The 20,236-nt window shown below is 37.1% G+C and overlaps 1 protein-coding gene across 9 annotated transcripts in view; it reads left to right on the top strand.

Annotated features, from left to right (window-relative positions):
* RALGAPA1 (Ral GTPase activating protein catalytic subunit alpha 1) overlaps nucleotides 1-20,236 on the top strand; it is a 131,352-nt gene that overhangs the window by 7,122 nt on the left and 103,994 nt on the right. For all 9 annotated transcript variants that reach the window (XR_009486976.1, XR_009486975.1, XM_059849918.1 and 6 more), the window contains exons 2-10: nucleotides 4,105-4,215; nucleotides 4,725-4,774; nucleotides 5,803-5,860; nucleotides 6,488-6,531; nucleotides 7,420-7,597; nucleotides 9,134-9,249; nucleotides 11,207-11,345; nucleotides 17,358-17,566; nucleotides 17,926-18,165. Coding sequence is in view for 7 of the 9 variants with exons in the window: in XM_059849918.1 (XP_059705901.1) it covers nucleotides 4,105-4,215; nucleotides 4,725-4,774; nucleotides 5,803-5,860; nucleotides 6,488-6,531; nucleotides 7,420-7,597; nucleotides 9,134-9,249; nucleotides 11,207-11,345; nucleotides 17,358-17,566; nucleotides 17,926-18,165 (1,145 nt within the window). In the remaining 2 variants the exon portion in view is untranslated. The remainder of the gene's footprint in view (nucleotides 1-4,104; nucleotides 4,216-4,724; nucleotides 4,775-5,802; nucleotides 5,861-6,487; nucleotides 6,532-7,419; nucleotides 7,598-9,133; nucleotides 9,250-11,206; nucleotides 11,346-17,357; nucleotides 17,567-17,925; nucleotides 18,166-20,236) is intronic.

Genomic DNA, 20,236 nt, shown 5'->3' with positions numbered 1-20,236 from the left:
GACACAATACTGTGTGAAATTAAAATATTGTAAAGCAAGCTAGTACTTTTCTGCAAAGGACAGAACTTTAAAGGTAAACGATTAAAATACCAACCTTAAAACAAACCCTGCCAAAAGGAAACAAAAAAAGCACCCTGAACACCGACTTAGTATGGAGATCAGATTTGTACTGGTTTTTAAATTACAGAAAATTGTTAAGGAAAAAATAGCAAAGATCCATATTTCTAGCTGTTGTAAAGTGTGAAGAAAACTGCATTTTCTTGACAAACAGCTTTCATGAAATGCTGAAAATCTGGATTTTAGTGTACTGAAACTATGCTTTGTACCGTAGAAACTTCAATTTTTACCTTCCTTTGGAATATAGTAATACCCCATTTTTCCCTTTCACATTCTGAGGAACTTTTCCAACTACTTCATATGGTGCCAGATTTATTTCTGAGTCCTTCCCTCCTCCCAGTCTGGACACAAGCAAAGAACACAAGGAGTACATTAGTTTGTGTTTGTTACCTGATCAGTGGTAGAAGAATATAAAGTTCTTTTGTTTAAAATTAAAAAATAGGAATGCACTGGAAGTTGTTGAAGAAAGCCTGTTTCTATTTAATCCCACTTCACATAAAACAAAGGCTATGTCTCTCTAAAAAGACAAAATACTTAAGTAGCCAAAGCAGAGGAGCAACTTCCTGCAAATTCTCAGTTCAGGGCTGTCTGAAAAGGATATGCTGCTTGTAGAGGAAATGACTTTTACCTCTGTGCAACATTCATGATACTTTGAGAGAACAGAGAGGAGACAGTGAGATGGTGTTGGAGAAAATGGTTGTGACATGGGAATGCAGGAGCTGTTTGTTTAGCTGATAACAAGGATAGAGGTAAACTGAATATTTTAGAGACATTAGGAAAAAAATCAAATCCTTAATTAAGGAAGGAAGGTAAAACAGCAGCATATAACTGGAAGTTTTAATGGTACAGTAATCAAGGAGAGCAGTATTCGCTCCATGCATTAGTCGTGTGGATTGCGTTCAGAATAGTCATAGCTGTGAAATGGAATGATGTTTATAGGTGGCCAGATGAAGCCCTCTTAAGGTCTACATTATTATCTCCATGCTGTATCTGCTATTTTTTGCCCTTCTCCTTCTTGCCATAATTCGTGTCAGGGTATTAATAAATTTCAAACTTCTCAACAAATGCAAGGTTCCAAATTTCTGCACCAGCAGCATACTGAATCACTGTAGGTGTCCTTTGATGATGAGCAGATGTTCCCTTTTGCTCTAGGTGGCAAGCCTGTCAGATGAACAGCTGTTTTCCCTCCTTTAGGAGGAAAGCTGGTTTTCAGCATTAACAAAGGGAGTCAGTGGGTTTTAAATAAAGTATTATTTTCACTTAATAAAATAATAAAATTCCCATTAAATAAAATGTTATATTTTCTCCTATCTGAAGCAATAGTATTTATTACAGAATACAGTTGTTGTTAACTGGTTTCAATTTTAAAAACTTGCTTTTGATTTTGCCACAAGTGTGATCTTAGAAAGGAATCAGAGTGAAATGCATTTGCTATAGGAATTGCAAAGTCAAGGACTTTTTTACTCTCCTCCTACTCTTGCAAGCTATAGCTGTATTTTGAAGGTATGTTTTTAATGTTAATTGGGTGTTAGTGGTAATAATGGAGGTCTACCACTGCTCCTTCAAGCATTTTTTGAGGTGTTTGATAAATTATTCTTAAATACAAAACAAACTAACAAAAAATTTAAAGGACAAACTTCTAACATTCCACTTCACCTTCCACTGAAAGGCAGAATGTCTTACCACAGTACCAGTTGTGCATATGCAATTATGTGGTAAAATGGCAGTCACTCTTCAGCTGGTTATGTAGACAAGCCTTCAGTTTGTTGCCTGAAGAATTTAGGAATAGCGTCTCCAAAATTTACTGACTGTTGTGTTAAGATTGAGTGTTTAAAAGAATACATCAGTTTAGACATTTGGGATTTTTCTGTTGTCTGCTTCAGAGCTGACCCATGTCTGAGGAAAGAAGGAGGGCCCATTTCAGGAAATGAAACATTTTACATGCCTGCAAAAATGCAGCATTTTTATGTTTTGATTGGAAGAGACCCTGTTTAACTGCTTCCTATCCCTTCTGTGTTTAGAATTAGTATTTTCTGCACCTTTCATTGAATGAACCATTCTACTGCTGTCTACATGCAATCTCTATACAGTCCTATAAACATGGACCACAAGGTATCTTCTGTCATCCTTCTTTCTCCTGAAAGCCTCAATCCTTGCTTTTTTTTTTTTTTTTTTTTTTTTCTTTAATAGTTCCATCTCAAACTCTTGATTTTCCTTCCAGTATTTTCTTGTCCCTAGCCCAGGACTCACCTAGGGCTCGACCCACGAGTAGAAGTGGCTGTAATGGTTGTGCCTATGCTCTAGTCACAGCTCCATTTTGTGTGCATTTCCCAGATCAACTGAAAATCATCATTCAGCTTGTTTGAAGTGGAATTGCTTTTTGTTGTCCTTTAACATTTGCATGTCTAAACTGTAGCAGTTCAGCTGCTGATCTGTAGGTGGTGTGGAGGTTTCTGCAAACCCGGGGGTTTGGTAAGCCTGTGGATGGTCAGGCACATGCTTGCTGCTCTGGATCACTGTTTATTCCAGCTGAGCTGCCTTGCTTAAGAGTTGATCTTGGATGCTGATACAGCGCTATCTACTCCAAGAGCACCCTGGCTCTACTACACTCATTATGCAAGATGTTGGCAGAATACTGTGCTACAGCAAAAGTTAAATCTCTGTTGGAAACTTTTTTTAGCAAAATTTGTGTCAAAATTGAGTTAATAGTTCTCTAGAGCTATATAAGAAAACATAACTGAAAATATGTTATGCTTTTGGCCATCCTTTCAGTTCATTGTTCCTGACTTTATACTCTACCATTTGTATATCCAGTCATGTGAGATGATAAAGATTGATGTCATTCTAAAAAAGGGTTAAAAACTCTGTGTTCCAATACAGAATTAGAAGGAGCTTTTTAGAAGCATCTACAGTGAAAGAGAGTGTTTCAGTGCATATAGCTGGTGAATGGGTATAAAGGTTTTGTTTGCCTCACCTTTCATCATGTTTTGCTTTTGTTTGTTACACATTAGTATTCTGAATGAGGAGCGTTTTGTCATTTAAAGTGCTGTCTTCCTGTTCCTCTGTACTTCCATGGTATTGTTTTGTCCACCTAGTTTCTCAAGTCTAATGTAGTTGAATAACAGGACAGGGAGTGTCTAGACAGTGTGTACTAAGGCTTGATTGTTTAAAGTGATCACTTTAAAATCAATCTGAATAAATCACTGTGTATTTCTTTATCAGGAATTTGCAGAAAACCATCTAGAGGGTTGTGGGAAGAGAGTCTGGAAAGCTTCCTGGGGTACACAAGAAAGCATATTCCCCTGTACTTAGAGTGATGTTTCTGCCTCAGGGTATCCCTGAGATCCCATCTTCTGATTTCCCTAGACCACCCAATCAAAGGAGTGTGAGGGACGGAGCCAGACTGGAAAGTAAAGTGCATCTTGGAACTTGGAGGGAATAAGAAGGCAGCAGTGGAAATCCAGTGCTGTTGTTTGCATCCTCCCAGGTTATCTATCTACAGAGCAGATGTGTTCCTCACTTAACATCCTCCTTCCCCTTTCTTTAGCAAGCTTAGCTGTGCTTAGTAATTACAGCTGGAGATTGTGATGGTCTTTCTGTTGTAGAGTTTGGGCAGTGTCACGAGCTTTATTTCTATTAAATTAACAATTGAAACCAGATTGATCTGTACAGTGCTAGTCCTGATGGAATTAGGGTTCATGACTGGCATTTGTTGGCATTACTATTACGCAAACCATGGGTGTACATGAATATGCTGCTTCCCGTTCTAAAATTCACTAGGCACATATGGCATGTCATACTGAATTACATTAGCCTCAGTGTAAAGAATGAAAACTTCAATAGTTTCTTTAATTATTTAGTTATTTATTTAAAAAACAAAAATTTTACTTTTAAATATCTTCAGTTCTTACTGCTGGATAATGGTATGTAGTGGTTGACTCTGAATATTTGAAATAAATATAAACAATGTTCTGTTCTGTTTTTCAGACAATGCAGAATCAATTGATCTCAAACAGTTTTTTGACCTACATTTTTCACATATATATTATGTGTTCTTTGAAAACTTTGTAACTATTGAAGTGGGCCTTAAACAAAAAGGTAAGTATTTCAGACAGAACCCTTTTTGTCTTGATACTTGTGCCTTTGTTATGAAATAGGGCAGGGTGCTATAAATGAAGCTCTGTGTGATCACAAATGACAACATTAGCCACACAGAAATACGTCTAAGAACCAACTTTGCAAATGAAGGCAGAGCAGTGAGATATGCACTCAGTGGAGGTGAGCAAAAAGTGTTTGTTCTCCGATGACTGTGTTTGCCCTTTTGCAGAGTGAGGATTCTTAAGGTGTTATACTTTGTATTCTGCAGAATTATTCTTTAACAAGATATTGTGTAACTTAATCTCTCCCAGTTGTGGATGCCATAATAGGAAGTTATGCAAATTGTAGCTGTATTTGTGGAGTGTAATTTTTATTTGCAGAAGCAGTGCAAAGTTATGGTTGTATAAATGCAGGTTTTCATTTTACACATTTAAGGATCTTTGTTTTGATAATGAAAGTGCATCTTCTATTTATATTTAACTATTTTAACTATTTATTTTTGCAACTAGGTCACAAGTCTCAGAGAGAAGAATTAGATTCTATTCTTTTTATTTTTGAGGTAAGATATTTTGAACATTTTTTTGCTTTAAGTCCTATTAATCTACAGTCATCTGTAATACTTTGCATTTAACTGCATTCCTTCTTACTTTTGCATAGAGCTTAATTTATGTGCTTTGTTTTAAAAATAAAGATTTCACTTGTGGTTTTGCAAGATGTCTAAACTGGAAAAAGATGTTTCTGTGTCTCTAGACAGGTGATTACTCTTTGGTGGTGGTATTTCCCCATCATGTGTTATACACATTGAAATTCATAGAAAGGTGATCTCTCTTTAGTCATGATATTTTTGACCATTTGATTGCATGTTACCTCTGTGAGGTACATTGGTGAATGTGAAAGAGGGCTAGTTCATTTGTTCACTAGTTCCTGCATAAAGGAATATTAGGTGATCCCTGCTTTGGAGGCAGTTGCACGGTGTGCTGGAGGGCCACAGCCAGGAAAAAATCAGGTTATTTTTAAGTTGCAAATGCCTCTAGTGTAAATGTTGCAAGTCTTACATGGTAGATTTGGAATTACTAACTGTATTCTGTTTCTTGTTTCTGGACATGATCATTCTATTTGTAGAGGTCTTGTCTTCACTGTTTTGCTGTAGTTCATGAGAAGGCTGAAGCACATGTTTGCTTGTGCCACAGAGGCAAGTTGACAGCTGAATATCCTAACTGAAGCCATTAGAATGGTGGAATAACTTAATGCAATCTGTTGTGAAGCAGAGCAGCTGAGACAGACACTGATCCCATTCCATTTCCTATCTGTAGGCAGCAGTGTCTCTCAGAGAGGTAGTGGAGCCAGATGACCTGCAGTAACGTCTGAAGTCTCCAGGGCAGGACTTACTGACAGGCTGTCAGAGCCTTTGGGCTTCTTAGCATTAGGAATGGTCACCTTGAAAGGACAACAATGCTTCCAAAGAAAGCATTGTGGGAATTTTCTTAGTTGATGCTTCAGCTTCTGATCTGTGGCCTTGTGAAAGGTCTGTTTGGTCTTTCAAGGCAATATCTGCCACATGCATCCTTGGGTTCTGTTTTTTTATAGAAAATTTTACAACTCCTTCCTGAAAGGATTCATCAGAGGTGGCAATTTCATAGTATTGGTAAGTTGATTTACTTTTCCTCTCCCTTTCTGTTTACTTTTTATTATTAGCTACCAATTAGTGGCTACTATGCCTCTCATTTCCTTAAAGTGGCTTAACAGGGGTTATGGTCTGGAAAATTTTGCAAGCTACGTGAAGGAAAATAAAAGAAGCAGACAAAAAACCCCGCCAATGTAATGAATACTCTTCTGTATAGATTTATATCAGGGAATATAGAAATAGAAGAGTGGCTGAGAAAGAACAGGGACAGGTGAAAAGTTTGGAGTTTTAAATTTTTTTTTCTTTATTTTCTTTATCTTAGTAGTACATTTCAAAACTGACATGAGATATTTGTAAATGGGGAGTGCTGATTTTATGCATTGTGATGACTTGATTTACTTTTAATGTACACATCTCAAAAGTGTTTGGGGAAAAATATTCTATGAGTAGGCTATGAAAGGTGATATTTGATTTTTTTTCCTTCTGGCATCAAGTCAGTTGCTTGAAGGTATCAAGGTCACCAAGATTAAACTGGAGATTGCCAAGGACTTGTTTAAAAGTGGCCATCAAGTCTGACCGAGAACTCTGACATTTTACTTAATATAGAAAGAGCAAAAGCAAACAATTTTTTTTCTCCTTTTTTATTAGGGTTGATTTTAAAGAAGCTTCTTCACACTGGAAATTCATTAAAGGTACTGCAAAAAGTTGCATGCAATTTTGTCTACAGTACTTGAAAGTACAAATTAGAACATAAGGGCAAATTTTTACAGTAAAAACCCAGGAATGAGAACCAGATCATTACTTGTGTGTCATGAAAGAATGACTCCAAATCATCAGCTTTATCTTAGTAAAACTACTCACAGTAGTAATGTGTTTATATAGTGTAGCCAGTCGGTTAAAGGATTTTGCATTAACATGGTAGTAAATATTAACTGTTATTGTTAGGGCAAGAAAGCTGATTTTGGGGCTCAGGCTACCTCGGAAGTGGAAGATTATCTATGCCAGGGAGGCCTGCTGGTGGGTAGAGTAACTTAAATGGTTGGGCCAAAACAGCTGTACCACTCCTCTGTAAACCACCTGCAGGCTTCTCTGGTACTGAAATTCTCCAGTATGAGAGCCAAGAAGGGAGTGCTCTAGGACTCTTATTACCTTTTCTGAAGGAGAAATGGAAGAAGGTAGAATTGGTCCTTCTGATACAGAGAGCTCACTCACTCTGTTGTTATATTTAATGAATATATTTAGAAATTTTATGTCAGTTTTTGTATTTTCTGAAAAATTCATGTGGCATCTTGCAGTGGCGTAGTCAAGCAAGTGATTAGATGTGTTGGTTTCCTTCCTCTTCTTTCAGAGAAATCCCTGTGAGAAATTCTTTGAGGCAAACAGCAGTGGAGGTGCCAGGCTTGGCCTTGCATTTCATCAGGAGCAGCAGATGTGTTAGTTTCACTCTGCTCATTGCTGGGGGTCATACTATCTGTCCTCATTTTTTTTTTTTCTCTCCCCTTCTTCTCCTTCCAGGACAAATAGAAATGCTTTTGTTTGTTCTGGCACAAGATAACTTACTTCATGTTTTTTCCTTTAAGATACGTCGAGAGGGTGTGCGTCTCTTTCTTTTGTGGCTGCAAGCACTTCAAAATAACTGTAGTAGAGAACAATTATGGATGTTTTCTTGCTTGATTCCTGGATTTTCATCACCACAGTCTGAATATGGCCCCCGAACACTAGATAATCTCATTAACCCTCCCCTTAATGTCCAAGAAAGTAAGTAATTTGGTACTATTACTCAGTTCTCAACATAATTCAAATCTTGTCACAGACAAGGCAAGTTGAAGTAACTGACATACCCAGGGAGATTATGGAGCTGAGATGACTTTCTTAGCAGTTTGTCAGATCGTCTTCTGGAGCAATTTCTGTCTTTTTTTGTTGTTCAGAATTAGTTGGTTTTTGTGGTTGTTGGGGTTTTTCCCTCCAAGTAGGTTATTGTAGCTTAATGCATAGTGCTGAAAATAAACTTGTAATTCTTAAAAATTGCAAGAGGATCCTGCATCTACTGCAAACTTGCACAGGTGAATTCTGCTTGTGTCGAACACTTGCACTGGCTTTGTTCATCCTCCAGGGTGCAGGCTGTGCAAAGATATTTCTGGTGTGGCCTCCGAGACAATGAGTTGTTGTTAGGCCAGTGTGTAAGGACAAATGTGTCTGTGTATGACCAGGTAATTAAAGTTGTGGTATTTTTGCAACTTGGAATCTTCAAAAAGAAACAGACCTTGTAAATTGCAAAACTTGAGGTCTTAAAGGTTTGCATGAGAGGAAAAGTTTGAGTATTTTGAGATGAGGTTTTTATGCTTTCTGGGGGTTTGTTTGTTTGTTTAATGGTAAGGTCAATATCTTGGCCCTAATCAATAGGGTAAGGATGATTTTTCTCTTAAGATGATTCTTAGGACAGTTTTTCCTTTGTACACTCTAGTATTATGCCTCCTAACTCAATTTGTTCTTGATAGTGGGATTTGCAACTCATTTATTAATGATTTGCAATTGGATGAGATCTTTGAATGTAAGTGCCAACTGTGCATTCACATAAATGGGACTAAAAACTTGAACAGTTTTTCCCCTGAATGCTGTGCTTTGCCTTCTTTCCATCTTCTCTTTGTATTTGAGTATTTTATTCTTGTAGAGGAAAGTGGTATCTCCATGACTAGTAATTAAATTTGCTGAAACACAGCAGACGAATTTCATGGCAGGATAGCTCTGCAAGTAAAATTTTGCTACCTACTTAAGCCTTTATGGAGTTATCTTGTGAAAATCAAGAGTGCAGAGATTGAAATGTGAACATCTAACTACAGGAACAGGAGAAAAATCTACTCTGAACCAGCTTCACTGTCAAGGCAAAGAAGAATACAGATAGTAAAACTTAAAGGAAATGTAACTGATCAACTGCTAAATGGGAAAATGGTGAAAGATATAAAGATTTGGCATTTGTGTAGCATAATCGTTACACTATTGTTTGCGTAAATTCCAAACAAAATTTTAAAAAATTTGAGTTTGGCAGGTAGGTTCTAAAAGTGCATAGAGAAGATCTACTTATTGTCTGCTGTGCTTTTTATATGTGTAAAAAATTAGTTCCATGGTGGTTTAGAAGTTAAAATTTCCTGATTTTCATTAATCTATGAGTGGACTGTTTTACTAGTAACTGTCTCTGCTGCTGCAGTGCATTTCTACTTTCATAACTTTGTAGATGTTTACACATGAGAAGAAATGGTCTAAATGTTAGATGTACTTTTATTTTTCTTTAAATAGCTCAAGTGACTATAGAAGAAATCACTCCACTTGTTCCTCCGCAATCAGGAGATAAAGGACAAGAAGATTTAACAAGCTATTTTTTAGAAGCACTTTTGAAATACATGGTAATTCAGGTACGTTCAGTAGTTTTCAAGCAAACAAGTGGGAAACAATTAACACCTCTTTGTCCTTTACAGTAAGTTTTTTACTTGTAGCAGTGCAAATGCATATAAAAATGTTTTGAAGAATCCTTCCTTGCCACTTCCTTTTTTGTAAAAAGGTAATTCTTCTACAAAAATGTTCCCTTGTCTTCTGTGTGAAGAATCCTAAATCTTTTACCACAGGATCCTCCATCAGATTGTGGCATGGAGGCAAAACAAGACTTGTCAGTCACTTCTAGCAATACTGATTTCAGCTCCCTTCTCATTTTCTTCTTCCCTTCCCTATCTGGTTGTCTTCAGCCAGTGGATCAGTGGTGTGGAGAAAATGAAGAGTTGAATGAGTATTGAGTCCATAGTGTGCAACTTGGACACACCATGTTCTTTTCTTTGAAGTTGGACAATTCCATGATCTCAGACAGTATGGGGCATAGCAACAGCTTCTGTGAAAAACTGTGGCTCAGCTGTTACATGTTATGTAATTGATTTTCTGGCCAATTAGCACATGCTGCTTCTGAGCCTACTGTGCTGTCATGTGCTGCATGACACGGTAGGTGTTGCTGGGTCCTGCCTTCTGGGTCAGACTTGTCCCTCAGAACCCAGCTGGGTACCTATAAGTATTTCTTCACACTTAGGCAGGTTTTACTAGAGAAGATGGACAGTGTACAAATACATGTTAAACATTTCATGGCTTCCCTTTATCCATCTTTCTCTGTGTACTTGCCATGCTGGAATAATTTCCAGGCTCACTTTACTGCTTTCAGCATCTCCCACTTTGAATAGAGGTCTTCATACTTGGGATCTGTAGGGTAAGCTTAATGCTGGCTATTTACTTTGAAGAAAAATAGCCCTTATATTTTTGAACACAACTGACTTTTCTGTAATAAATTGGTACTATTATATTGAAATTCTGATAGGTCATTGAAACAAGTGTCATAGAGCTTGTTTGCTATGTGAGTGCTGAAGTAGTTCTCTCAAGTCCCTTTAGAGGCCACTGATAATTGCAAGGTTTTTTGATATTAAGTTCTGATAAAGGACTTTGTGTCACTAAATTATGTATATATCAGCTAATATGTTGAGTTATATTGGGGGTGAAATATATGCATATACATTCCACTCTAGACACCTGTTGCCCTGAAAATGGATCATAATAGAACTGTGGCCTTTGAGTAAGAAATGGAGAAATAGAGAGGAAAGGAAGTAAAAAAAAGAGAAGGGAGTCTTCCTTTATACTATTTTTGATAGAGTTGGTAGATTACTTAGCTCTGCAGGTAGATGGATTCTCAGGAACAAAGGTGGAAACTGCATATTGTATTTCTTGAGGAGCACGTACCATGCTTGGTACTACTTACCATGTGGGAAAACATTTCATAAAGGGGAATGCTTAGCACTCATGATCCATGAAAGTACATTTGTGTAACTCAACTTCAAAGCTGTATCTTCTGCTGCTTGTGGTTGAAAAATGCTTGTGGTTGTTTGTTTAATGTTGCCAATTACACAAATGAATCCAAGTACCTATTATAATGACTATATGGACACTTGTTAGTTAGAATGTATTAAAAGACTTTGTCGAAGAAATATTTTGAATGGCATGAGTAGTTACACTTTTTATTAAAACTTTTGGAATACAAAAACAGTTTCATTAAAAGCAGTCAATTTGGGCATGCTCCCTGCTTTGGCAAGCAAAAGCAAGTGTATTTCTGTTGGTTTCAGTATTTTATGTGTTCAAGTTCATTTTGAACCAATATTTTGGAAGAGAATGGTCTTTGTTTCATTGACATTTCCCAGCTAGTTTCTGTTTCATCTTTTTAAAACTGTTCATTAAAATATATATGATTTTGTTTCAAAGAAATAACTTAAAAAGAGGACATTTCATCAGTTACCTGTTTCTTCTACTTGTGGATATTTACTTTGTCCAAATTCTTGTTTTAAGGTTAAGAGTTTAGAATGGAAGAACAAGGAAAACCAGGAAAAGGGATTTTCATTTTTATTCTCAAATTTTAAGAAATACTACTTACCTTCTATTTTCCCGAACATCTGTAAGGAGACCAGCTTGTATAACCCTATACTTGGTAAGTGTTAACACAGCTGATAAAATCATTACATTTAATCTAATAGTGATGTAATGGTCTGATTAGCGAGAGATGCCTCTGCCCAAATCAAGGTGACAAGAGCAAATGCTGCTTCAACAGTACTGGCTTTATTTTGTAACATTGACTGCATGGGGAAAGAAAAGACAGAGGGAGAGAGGGAAAAGGAGAGAGAAAGTGTGGAAGCAGAAGCTGGTCACCACCCGTGGATCCAGCGGTGTCTTGTTGGGCCTTCTTCGCCCTGGGCTTGGTGTTGGGGTGCGGGTCCTGGTTTGTTCATCTGTTAGAGGTTCTGTGCTGAAAGGGTGCTGCCTCCACGAGGTCTGCTACTTACAATCAAATCTTTTCAGTATTTATACATTTTAGAAACAAAGGAATTATTGCTATTTGGCAGCAAGTAATATGGTTCTCTTATTAATCAGTATTCCATCTTCTATTGGTTAAATGCATCTTATGCTAATTAGTCTGCTTGTTCAGTCTTTCACTTCTTTTGGGATGGTGGGTTTCTTAAGTAGGTGATGTAGTGGTTGCAGATGTCCCCCTGTGGAATTATCTTTTACCCAGCTGGAACTGATTTCACCAGAATTGCTGAGATTGTTTTAATAATTTCTTCCATATCTTCTGCCAAATGTTCTTATGGCCCCTAAATTCTGCATTCTTTGTATCTACTATCAGTAATACATGGTTCTTCCTAAGCTTTGTTAACCTCCCCCTAGATCCTAACACCTGGACAGCAGTTCTGCCCTTATGCAATCCAGGTTCCAGGTGTCCTGGGAGGTGTATTTGGGGGAGCTTTGATGGCCATTGGTGGCCACAGATGCCACCTTCCCATAACTTGGGATGATACTTCTTTGACTCGTGATATACATATAAGCAGGTGCTTCTTGTCACAGTCTGTCACAGAGGGAGTGTGATAGCCAGGATGTGTTAACCAGGTCTTGCCTCTGTCAGCCCTGGAATTAGCACCTTTCTGTCACAAATTCCTCCCTTCTGTGGCCTTAGCAGTGTTTGAGATAGGTAATTGTGCTTTCTAACTCTAACGAGACAATAGAGCAAAGAAGTTTTTAGTTTGAGTCATGTTGCCCATGAAGGACATTCTCCAAATGTATTTGTCATGAAAGAACATGTTAAGATTCCTGTTTATGATTTTCTGTTCTTTGTGGAAGCCTCTGACCCTTTCATTAGAGTCAATCTTGCTCTGTTAACCTGGATGAGGTAAATTAAATGTTCTTGTAAAACCTTTCTCTAATGTAACCATTGCTGATCCCAGTTGTGCTCTGAAGAGAAACTACTGCTGCCAAAATAAAAGGTGTTAGTGTGCTATTCTTCGGGTGTGTTGGTTTTATCTGTACAGAATTCACAGTGTTATACAGAGCTTGTTCACATTTTTGACAGGGCAAAGTTAGGTTTTTGTGCCAACTGCATTTTATCAAGAGCTTGCAGTAGGAAAAAAGAAGCTAGGGTTTGGCACAGTCTTCAAAGCTGTGGTACTAGAATGTATCTTTCCATACAGAGTGGAATGGTCAGTGTTTTCTAAGCAAACCTGAGTTTTACTCAGAGTTTTTAGCCCATTTTAAACCAGAATGTTGTTTGCAAATCTTGATTTTGTTCTCTCAGGTTTGCATGCACCCATGCACATGTTGATTGTAGGCCAACAGAGTTCAAGACTTCTCTTTGCAAAGCAATACCTTGTACACAGGCTTTAAGTTGACATTTCATCACTTGAGTCATACATACAGTCACATCACCATTTCTCTTATCTGTTGATGCAGCATCTCAGAAGGACTCTCCAGAGTAGTCATCTCCAGACACAATTCCATATTCTAAAATTAGGCTGTCAGGGAAGTTTGTTGAAAAGGTCTTAGCTTCTTCTGGTCCACGTACATTTATTTAGATTTGAGAGATGTTTGTGTCAAAGCCATGTTCTCTTGGGAAAGACAAACACTGGGCTTTCTCATCTACAGGAGAAGAGCCAGTATAAATACAGCCATAAGTAAAAATAGAATAAGAGTTATTATGCAGATTCTGAAGAGGTTGAGTGATAAAATAGCTACAAGAGGGACAGTAAGCAGTGCTGAGAAAGCAAACCTATTGTTGCTTGATGCTCCAGAACAAGAAATTTGGAAACGCTATTTTTCTCTTTCTGTGAAGATCTTGATTGAATCTTCCATAGAAGTGTTACTATAGTCCTCTGTTTTTCTGTGAATGGTAAACAAGAAACTTCCAAGGCCTTAGTAAAGAAGAGGACAATGGGAAACAAGAAGAAATGTGCACAGATCACAAGCATTACTGTGAGTGCCTTAGATTGTGCACAGTGAGCAGCTATTATGAGGATTTTTGGAACAATACAGTGATGAAAGCAACATAAACATTGGTAAGTTGAATAATTTTTTCTCCTCAAAGATGTTCTTCTCTGGCATGCATCTTCCCAACCTATTTGAAAATAATCCTGTGCTTGTTCTTAATTTACATCCTTGAGGCAGAAGGCAGGGCAAGTTTGGGCACTGAGCCTGCTACTAAGAACAGTTCTCATGCTACTGGTGTAATGTTTAATTTAGGAGAAGTCATGAGGTACAAATCAGAACAGTAGTTTCAGTAAGCCAACATTGATACAGGGCTTTACTGGAGACAGTATACTGGACTGAGATTTCTTTCTTTCTTTCCTGATAAGTATGTTGCCTACAGCAACAAGCACCAAGCATTCCAGTTACAAGAAGGCTAAGTATTGTGGCTCCTTCAAATTCTGGCTTTAGTGTTACCGATTTAGAAGAGGAATACAGCATTATAAAAGCCCATGAGATTGTTTTTTTGAGGGGCGTTGGTTTTTTTTTTAGTTTGGTTTGGTTTGATTTCGAGGTTGGGTTTTTTTTGCTTTTTTATGTTTTGGTTTGGGTTGGTTTTTTTTGCCATAGTGTTTATTATGTTTGTAAAGTCTTCGTTAAATATCTGTTGAGATTGAGTTAGAAGTTGCTTAGTAAGAGCTACAGATTTGGCAGTAATATTCCCGGGGCTTTGCTTCTTTTTTCATAGTAATGTGCCTTTCTGTGCCATTTCCAAGCCATTTAGATAGGCTCCTTCATTTACAGGGAGACACTAATGTGGGCTGTTCTATAGCTGTCTTTAGCTCTTAGTTCCTTATGAACCCTTTATTATCTTAAAAATTAGGCATGCTCAAAGCTTACGGGTGTCCAGTGTGTTTTTGCTAGCCTCTTCTCTTTCTTGTGCATATTTTCCACCACCTTCAGCTTCCTTTTCTTTCTGTCATCAGCTCACATCAGGTTCCCAGAGGAGGAGAGGCAAGGGGTGGGGAAAGCCCAAAACATGATAGAAAGAAAAAATGGAAAATTGGGGGAAGGGAATATTTACTCTTGTGCTGTTTGAGTCCGTCTAACAAGCTCTGTTTTGCTTTGGTTTTTTGTCTGTGTTCTCATCTGAAGCCTTGATACCTTCTTCCAAGATGGACAGAATTTGAAAATAAATGAAGCAGCTGGAAGGAGGATGCATTTGAGAAGCAGCTGGAAGGAGGATACATTCGAGAAGCAGCTGCAGCGCATAATGCTGTTGAAACATGTTATAGAAAGAGGATGTTCTGAGAGGTTATCATGAAACAAGGAGACAGCGTGTTGCAAAGACATGTTTACTGCATGTCTAGTCCTTCTGAAAATACTGCCAGTACTGCAGCCTTTGTGCTCTGCTGAATGCTAGTAGATACCAGAGAGAACTGACTTTTCCATCTTTAAATGCTGTGCTACCAGGCATTTGCTTCATTTTCAACAGATTGTGCTGTTACACATGCTTGTTTAAGATAGCTTAGTTTTTAATTTTCTTACTGACCTGCTTTCCACAGAATGAAAACAATGTACTGGGGTTTTATTATTTGCAGTAAATAAACCATTTTTAAACTTGTCAAAGTGTATTCTGTGCATTTGTTATGTACTTAGGTACGTGGTACGCAGGAATCATGGGGTTTTTCCTTTAAAAATATTGCTTTCATTGAAAAGTGTGGATATAATTGTGAAGTTTGTACAGGAAACATTCCTCAGTTTAGCAGCATCATGATGGGTCTGTCACTGCTTATGTATGTATGTGGCTTTTGAAATGCCACTGAGATACACCAGTGTGGATATCCTCAGTGCAGGTGCTGGATCTTGTGTATTTTGGATAACAGGGAAATCAGCAGTCTGGCAGATATGCTGGTTGCACTTTAAATGCTATAAAAAGGCTGTCATAATATAATTGCTTAGACAACAGTTGGTTATTTCTTCACTGCTGTCCAGATTTGTCCCTCTTGGATTCTAACATCACAAACTGGCAAAGTTACACAGGATCCTTTAAAACAACTCTTGACTTTGTTTTAGGAGGATATAGTCAGGGAATACCTTTATATTGTTCAGTGTGTCTTTTTAAAATCTTTGACTCTCACCATTAGTATCCTTTAACTGCTTTCTGGTTGGCCTGTAAAACCGTGGAAGATTTCTCTCTTGCTCATGTACTGCAGGCTACAGAAGAGTTAAGGCAGTGCTGACATAACCGTCTCTGTTCAATTTGTAATTCTCTGTATATGGATAGGACCACCTCTTTTTTTTTTTTAGGTGATTTTTTTGGTTTGAGTTTTCCTGGGGTTTTTTACTGTCACTAGATAGAGATCATGGTACTGAAACACAAGCATCAGGGTGTCCTGACAGCACATATTATAATCAGTCCTCACACAAATGTTTTCTTTTTGTATCGGAGTATAGCTCATATTTGCCACTATAGGACTAGGACTGTGGTGGGTTGGCATACCACTTTCAGAGAAATGTCATTTGCACATGAAAGTGTCGTTGCTGCTTCATGTTGATGATGCTAATGCAGAACTATTCTGCACCATGTCTTGGGCTGTAAAACCCAGAAATGACATTTGCAGTGTTAAGTCACAGAAAAATGCAAAAATAAAAAGTGTTATCCATGGTTTCCCCCATCTTTGTAGTGCTTTTACCACATATGTTCCTTCCATCCACATTGAGTTAAGTACTGTCATGGTTTTTTTCTGAAGCTGATTCAGGAGTACCGATGACTCTAGCGCAATAGAGAGCCAGAAAAGCTAAACGGTTCTGAACCATCATGGGATGGTGAAAATGGAATTGTCAGTTCTACTCCCCAAACGATCACAGTTCCTGCCAGCTGATGTGCCCCTGAGCATCCTGCATTACATTCCCTACAAGCCAATATAGAAGCTATTGCCTTGCAGTCATCTTGTCATAGGAAAGTCATAGGAAAATGCAGGTGCCTGTGGTCTGGCAGCAAAGTCCAGCAAAATTAGCCAGAGCAAATGGGGTCCTAGGTGAAACTGCAAAGCTGATGTGGCTTTGCAGCAGGATTTCTCTGTTCTATTCATCTTGATCCTTTTGCAGGGCCAGAAGAGACTGTGTTTATTGCATTTGCATTTTGGGATTATATATCTCCAACTGGAGATTTGATTTGATTTGACAATATGTTAGTTTTATATGAAAACAGTTTTCTTGTATAGGTCATAGTCTAGCTGACAATTATTTTGCTACTTGGAACTTTGTAGTTTTCAATGAAAATTCGAAGTTGTGAGTTTGCTGAAGTTTATCTTTAAATATTGAGTATAACATAGTTTGAAAGAACCTGAAGATAATGAAACATGTTTACTTACATAGAAAAAAAAAAGTAAGCAAAAACCTAAAGCTATAGAAATCACTTTCAGATAAAAAATTAAAGGTTATGCATAGCAGAAATAAGTTTCTGTCTTTTGGACCAACAGTGTTGTCTCCCTTCAGGAGAAAATTCAAGTGTTTTGATGTCTTACGGGTTCTTGACATTTTCTCTGTTGCATCCATTCCAGTGCATCTTGGAATGAGTGGTGCAACAGTGAATGCAACAAAACTGCATCTCTGAAAGTTCATGTGTATTGGTTATGATTCTAGGATTTCTTTCTTATGCAGATCTTTTTCTCTGCCCATATTTTTAAGATGTTTTATTTTCATACAGATATACCACAAATGAGACCAAAGCCACACTATGTAATAGTTAAGAAAGATGCTGAAACCAATGAGGCAATCTATTGCACAAAGGAACCTTTCATTAAGGCTCGTGTTATTGTCATTCGATGGTTGGTGTCTTTCTGGCTTGAGCCAAAACCTCATACAGGACCTCATATTCCTGGAATGGAAGGTGAAAATGTGCCAAAGAATATTCAGGTAAAACCAAATACACAGAAATACATTTGTTTTCATGTTTTTGGTTTAATTGTTATGTCAGCAGTATGCTCTCCTCCAATAATTATGGCTAATGAAAAGTTTAAAAATAAAAGTAATTTCTGAACAAATTGTATATTTATTAATTCAGTTTAAAAGGACCTGCAATGCTGCTTTCTTTTTTTCAAATTTTGTGATTTGTTTTTAATCAACTGGACATTAGACGCCTTGAAATGCAGTTTGTTTGTTTGTTTGTTTGTTTGTTTTTCTTTAATTCTTTGTGCTGTTTAAGTTATAATTAAATTGTATTGATTTATTGCTGTACTAAAAATGAATTATGGAATATTTTAAATTTTTTTCAGAGAGCAGCTGCTAGTATGGCTTCAAGGGAGGACAGCAAAAATGACAGTACTGATAAGCAGGATAGAAATGCAGAACCAGAACAATCTCATTCTAATACAAGTACTTTAACAGAGAGAGAACCAAGTTCTTCCAGCCTCTGCAGTATTGATGAAGAGCATTTAACTGATATTGAAATTGTCCGGAAAGTCTTCTCTTCTAAAAGAAATAATGTTAATTTTCTAACTGAGATTTTTCGACAGGTAAAAAACCTCTCTTTATATTGCAAGAATCTTGATTATTATATTGTATATTTTTATTAGATCATGGTTTTCTTTCAAGAGCACTTGTTAAACAGAACATTATACCTAGTTACAGGTTTTTTCAGTCATCCTGCCTTCAAAAATCAAGCTAACATTCTGAAATACTTTCTGTGTAGAATACCCCCGGTTCCTGATTTTTCCAATTTTATATCTTTAACAACCAGTTTAGCAACATATAACTTTGACTTCACAGTTCCCCATAGACGGGAATGTTTAATCTTTTCATACATCAATACTGTAGGTATTAGAACTCACAGCCAACCATATTAGCATAAGCCTCCTGTGGGAGTCTGCAGCTGTTACTGAGCTGTTTTGGGAGCATCCGAATGTCCTTTCCTTGTTAGTGTTCCTCAGAAGAGTAGGACAGATGGCTGTAAAAGGTAGCAGCTTCTGTTTCTGACTTCACTGCAACCAGAAATATTAGCTGAGCATACTCAGAATAGATTTCTCTACTGGAAACTATTAAAACTAATTTAAACTGAGAGCATATGCCAGAATATGGAGTCTTCATTAATAGTAACTTAGAGTTCAGTGTGGGAGAATAGAATAAGATTAACTTTGTTTATGCCCCATGCTATCGATCAAAAGACAAACAGAGATTTCTGAATAATAGTAAAGAAAGATATACTAAGTTTCAAGTTAAATGCACAACACTAATGGCTTTAAACAGCAGAAAGCTGAACATTTTAAAACTTGTTTATCTGGATGAAGTAAATATTTTTGAATGAGACAAATAAATGTCAGAAGCTTATCCACATCCCTTGTAGTCAAGAACTTGGACACATTATTGAAGCAGAGTTATCCAAGTTCAGCTGGCACTCAAGGGTTTAAAGAGTCTGAAACATTGAATGTAGAGTATAAATTATCAGTGGTTTACTTTCCAGTGTCCCCAAAGCGAAAAGAAGCAAAGGCAATTTTCTTAATTCTTTTAAAAAGTCATTCTGTGAGTTTATGTAGATTATTTGGATTTCATGTGCAATTATGAAATCTTATTTACATCATTATTTAGCCAGGAGTTTTCAGTGTAAATTAATTTCTAATACACATGGCGTTTGTAATGTTTCTAAAACATGAGGGCTAAGTTATTCCTCTCAAGAGGAGGTTTCATTGGTACTGAGTGGGTGGAAAGATTGTCTATAGAGAACAAGTTTTAATGCATTTTAGACTTGAGAGTACAAAAAAATGTATTTGGACTTGCAGGAGAATGTTAGACTTGATAAGGAAGTATATGACTGAACTTGTCAGTTTAATCCTGTAATACACAGCTGAATTCTTTTTAGTGTGATAATGGTATGAAATCTCTGTTTCCAGAGTGAACATACTACCTGTATTAAATGGGCCTTCCTTAAGGACACAGGCAACTAGTTTTCAACAGTCACAGCACAAACCTTGTGAAACTGGGCGTTAGTGTAGTTTATCTGTTCTTCTGAATATATTGTTAGGGCATTATGGTCTTTGGTAAGGGTATTTGTAGTTAGTTAAAATCTGACTAATATTAAAGGTTTCTGGTCTATGACTAGTTGTTACCAGCGCAGCCAATACAGAAAACCTTCTGAAGAGGGCACTGATCAGCCGTCACACCAACTCCAATGCATGATTTTTAGAAACAATAATACTGACGTTTTTTCAGGGAGTAATTCGCTTTATGGATACTGTTTTGTAAAATCTTAATTAGCTAAAAATAAGATGGAAGACTACTATTTTTGTGTGGCACTTGAATTTTTCTCAGTCATTTAGAGCTGATTTAACTCCACTTTTCCAAATCCTCTGAGTGGAAGATGTTGTGAAAGAAACTTCTGCTCATTCATTTTACATATTTTGATGGGTGCTTAATTTCAGCAGGCTAGGTGCTAACTAGATATGCCCACATGGATTCTTATCTCTTTCAAAGTATTTCTTGATAAGCTTTCTTGTTTAAAGGTGTTTTTTTTTTCAAGTTTTCAGTTTACATATGAAGAAAGTGAGCAAAAGTGAGTATTGCAAATTTAGGTTTGGCAATAGTTTATATACG

The sequence above is a fragment of the Haemorhous mexicanus genome, chromosome 6 (genome assembly GCF_027477595.1).
Source record: "Haemorhous mexicanus isolate bHaeMex1 chromosome 6, bHaeMex1.pri, whole genome shotgun sequence".
NCBI classification, from domain to species: Eukaryota; Metazoa; Chordata; class Aves; order Passeriformes; family Fringillidae; genus Haemorhous; species Haemorhous mexicanus.
This window is presented reverse-complemented; position numbering and strand designations above follow the sequence as displayed.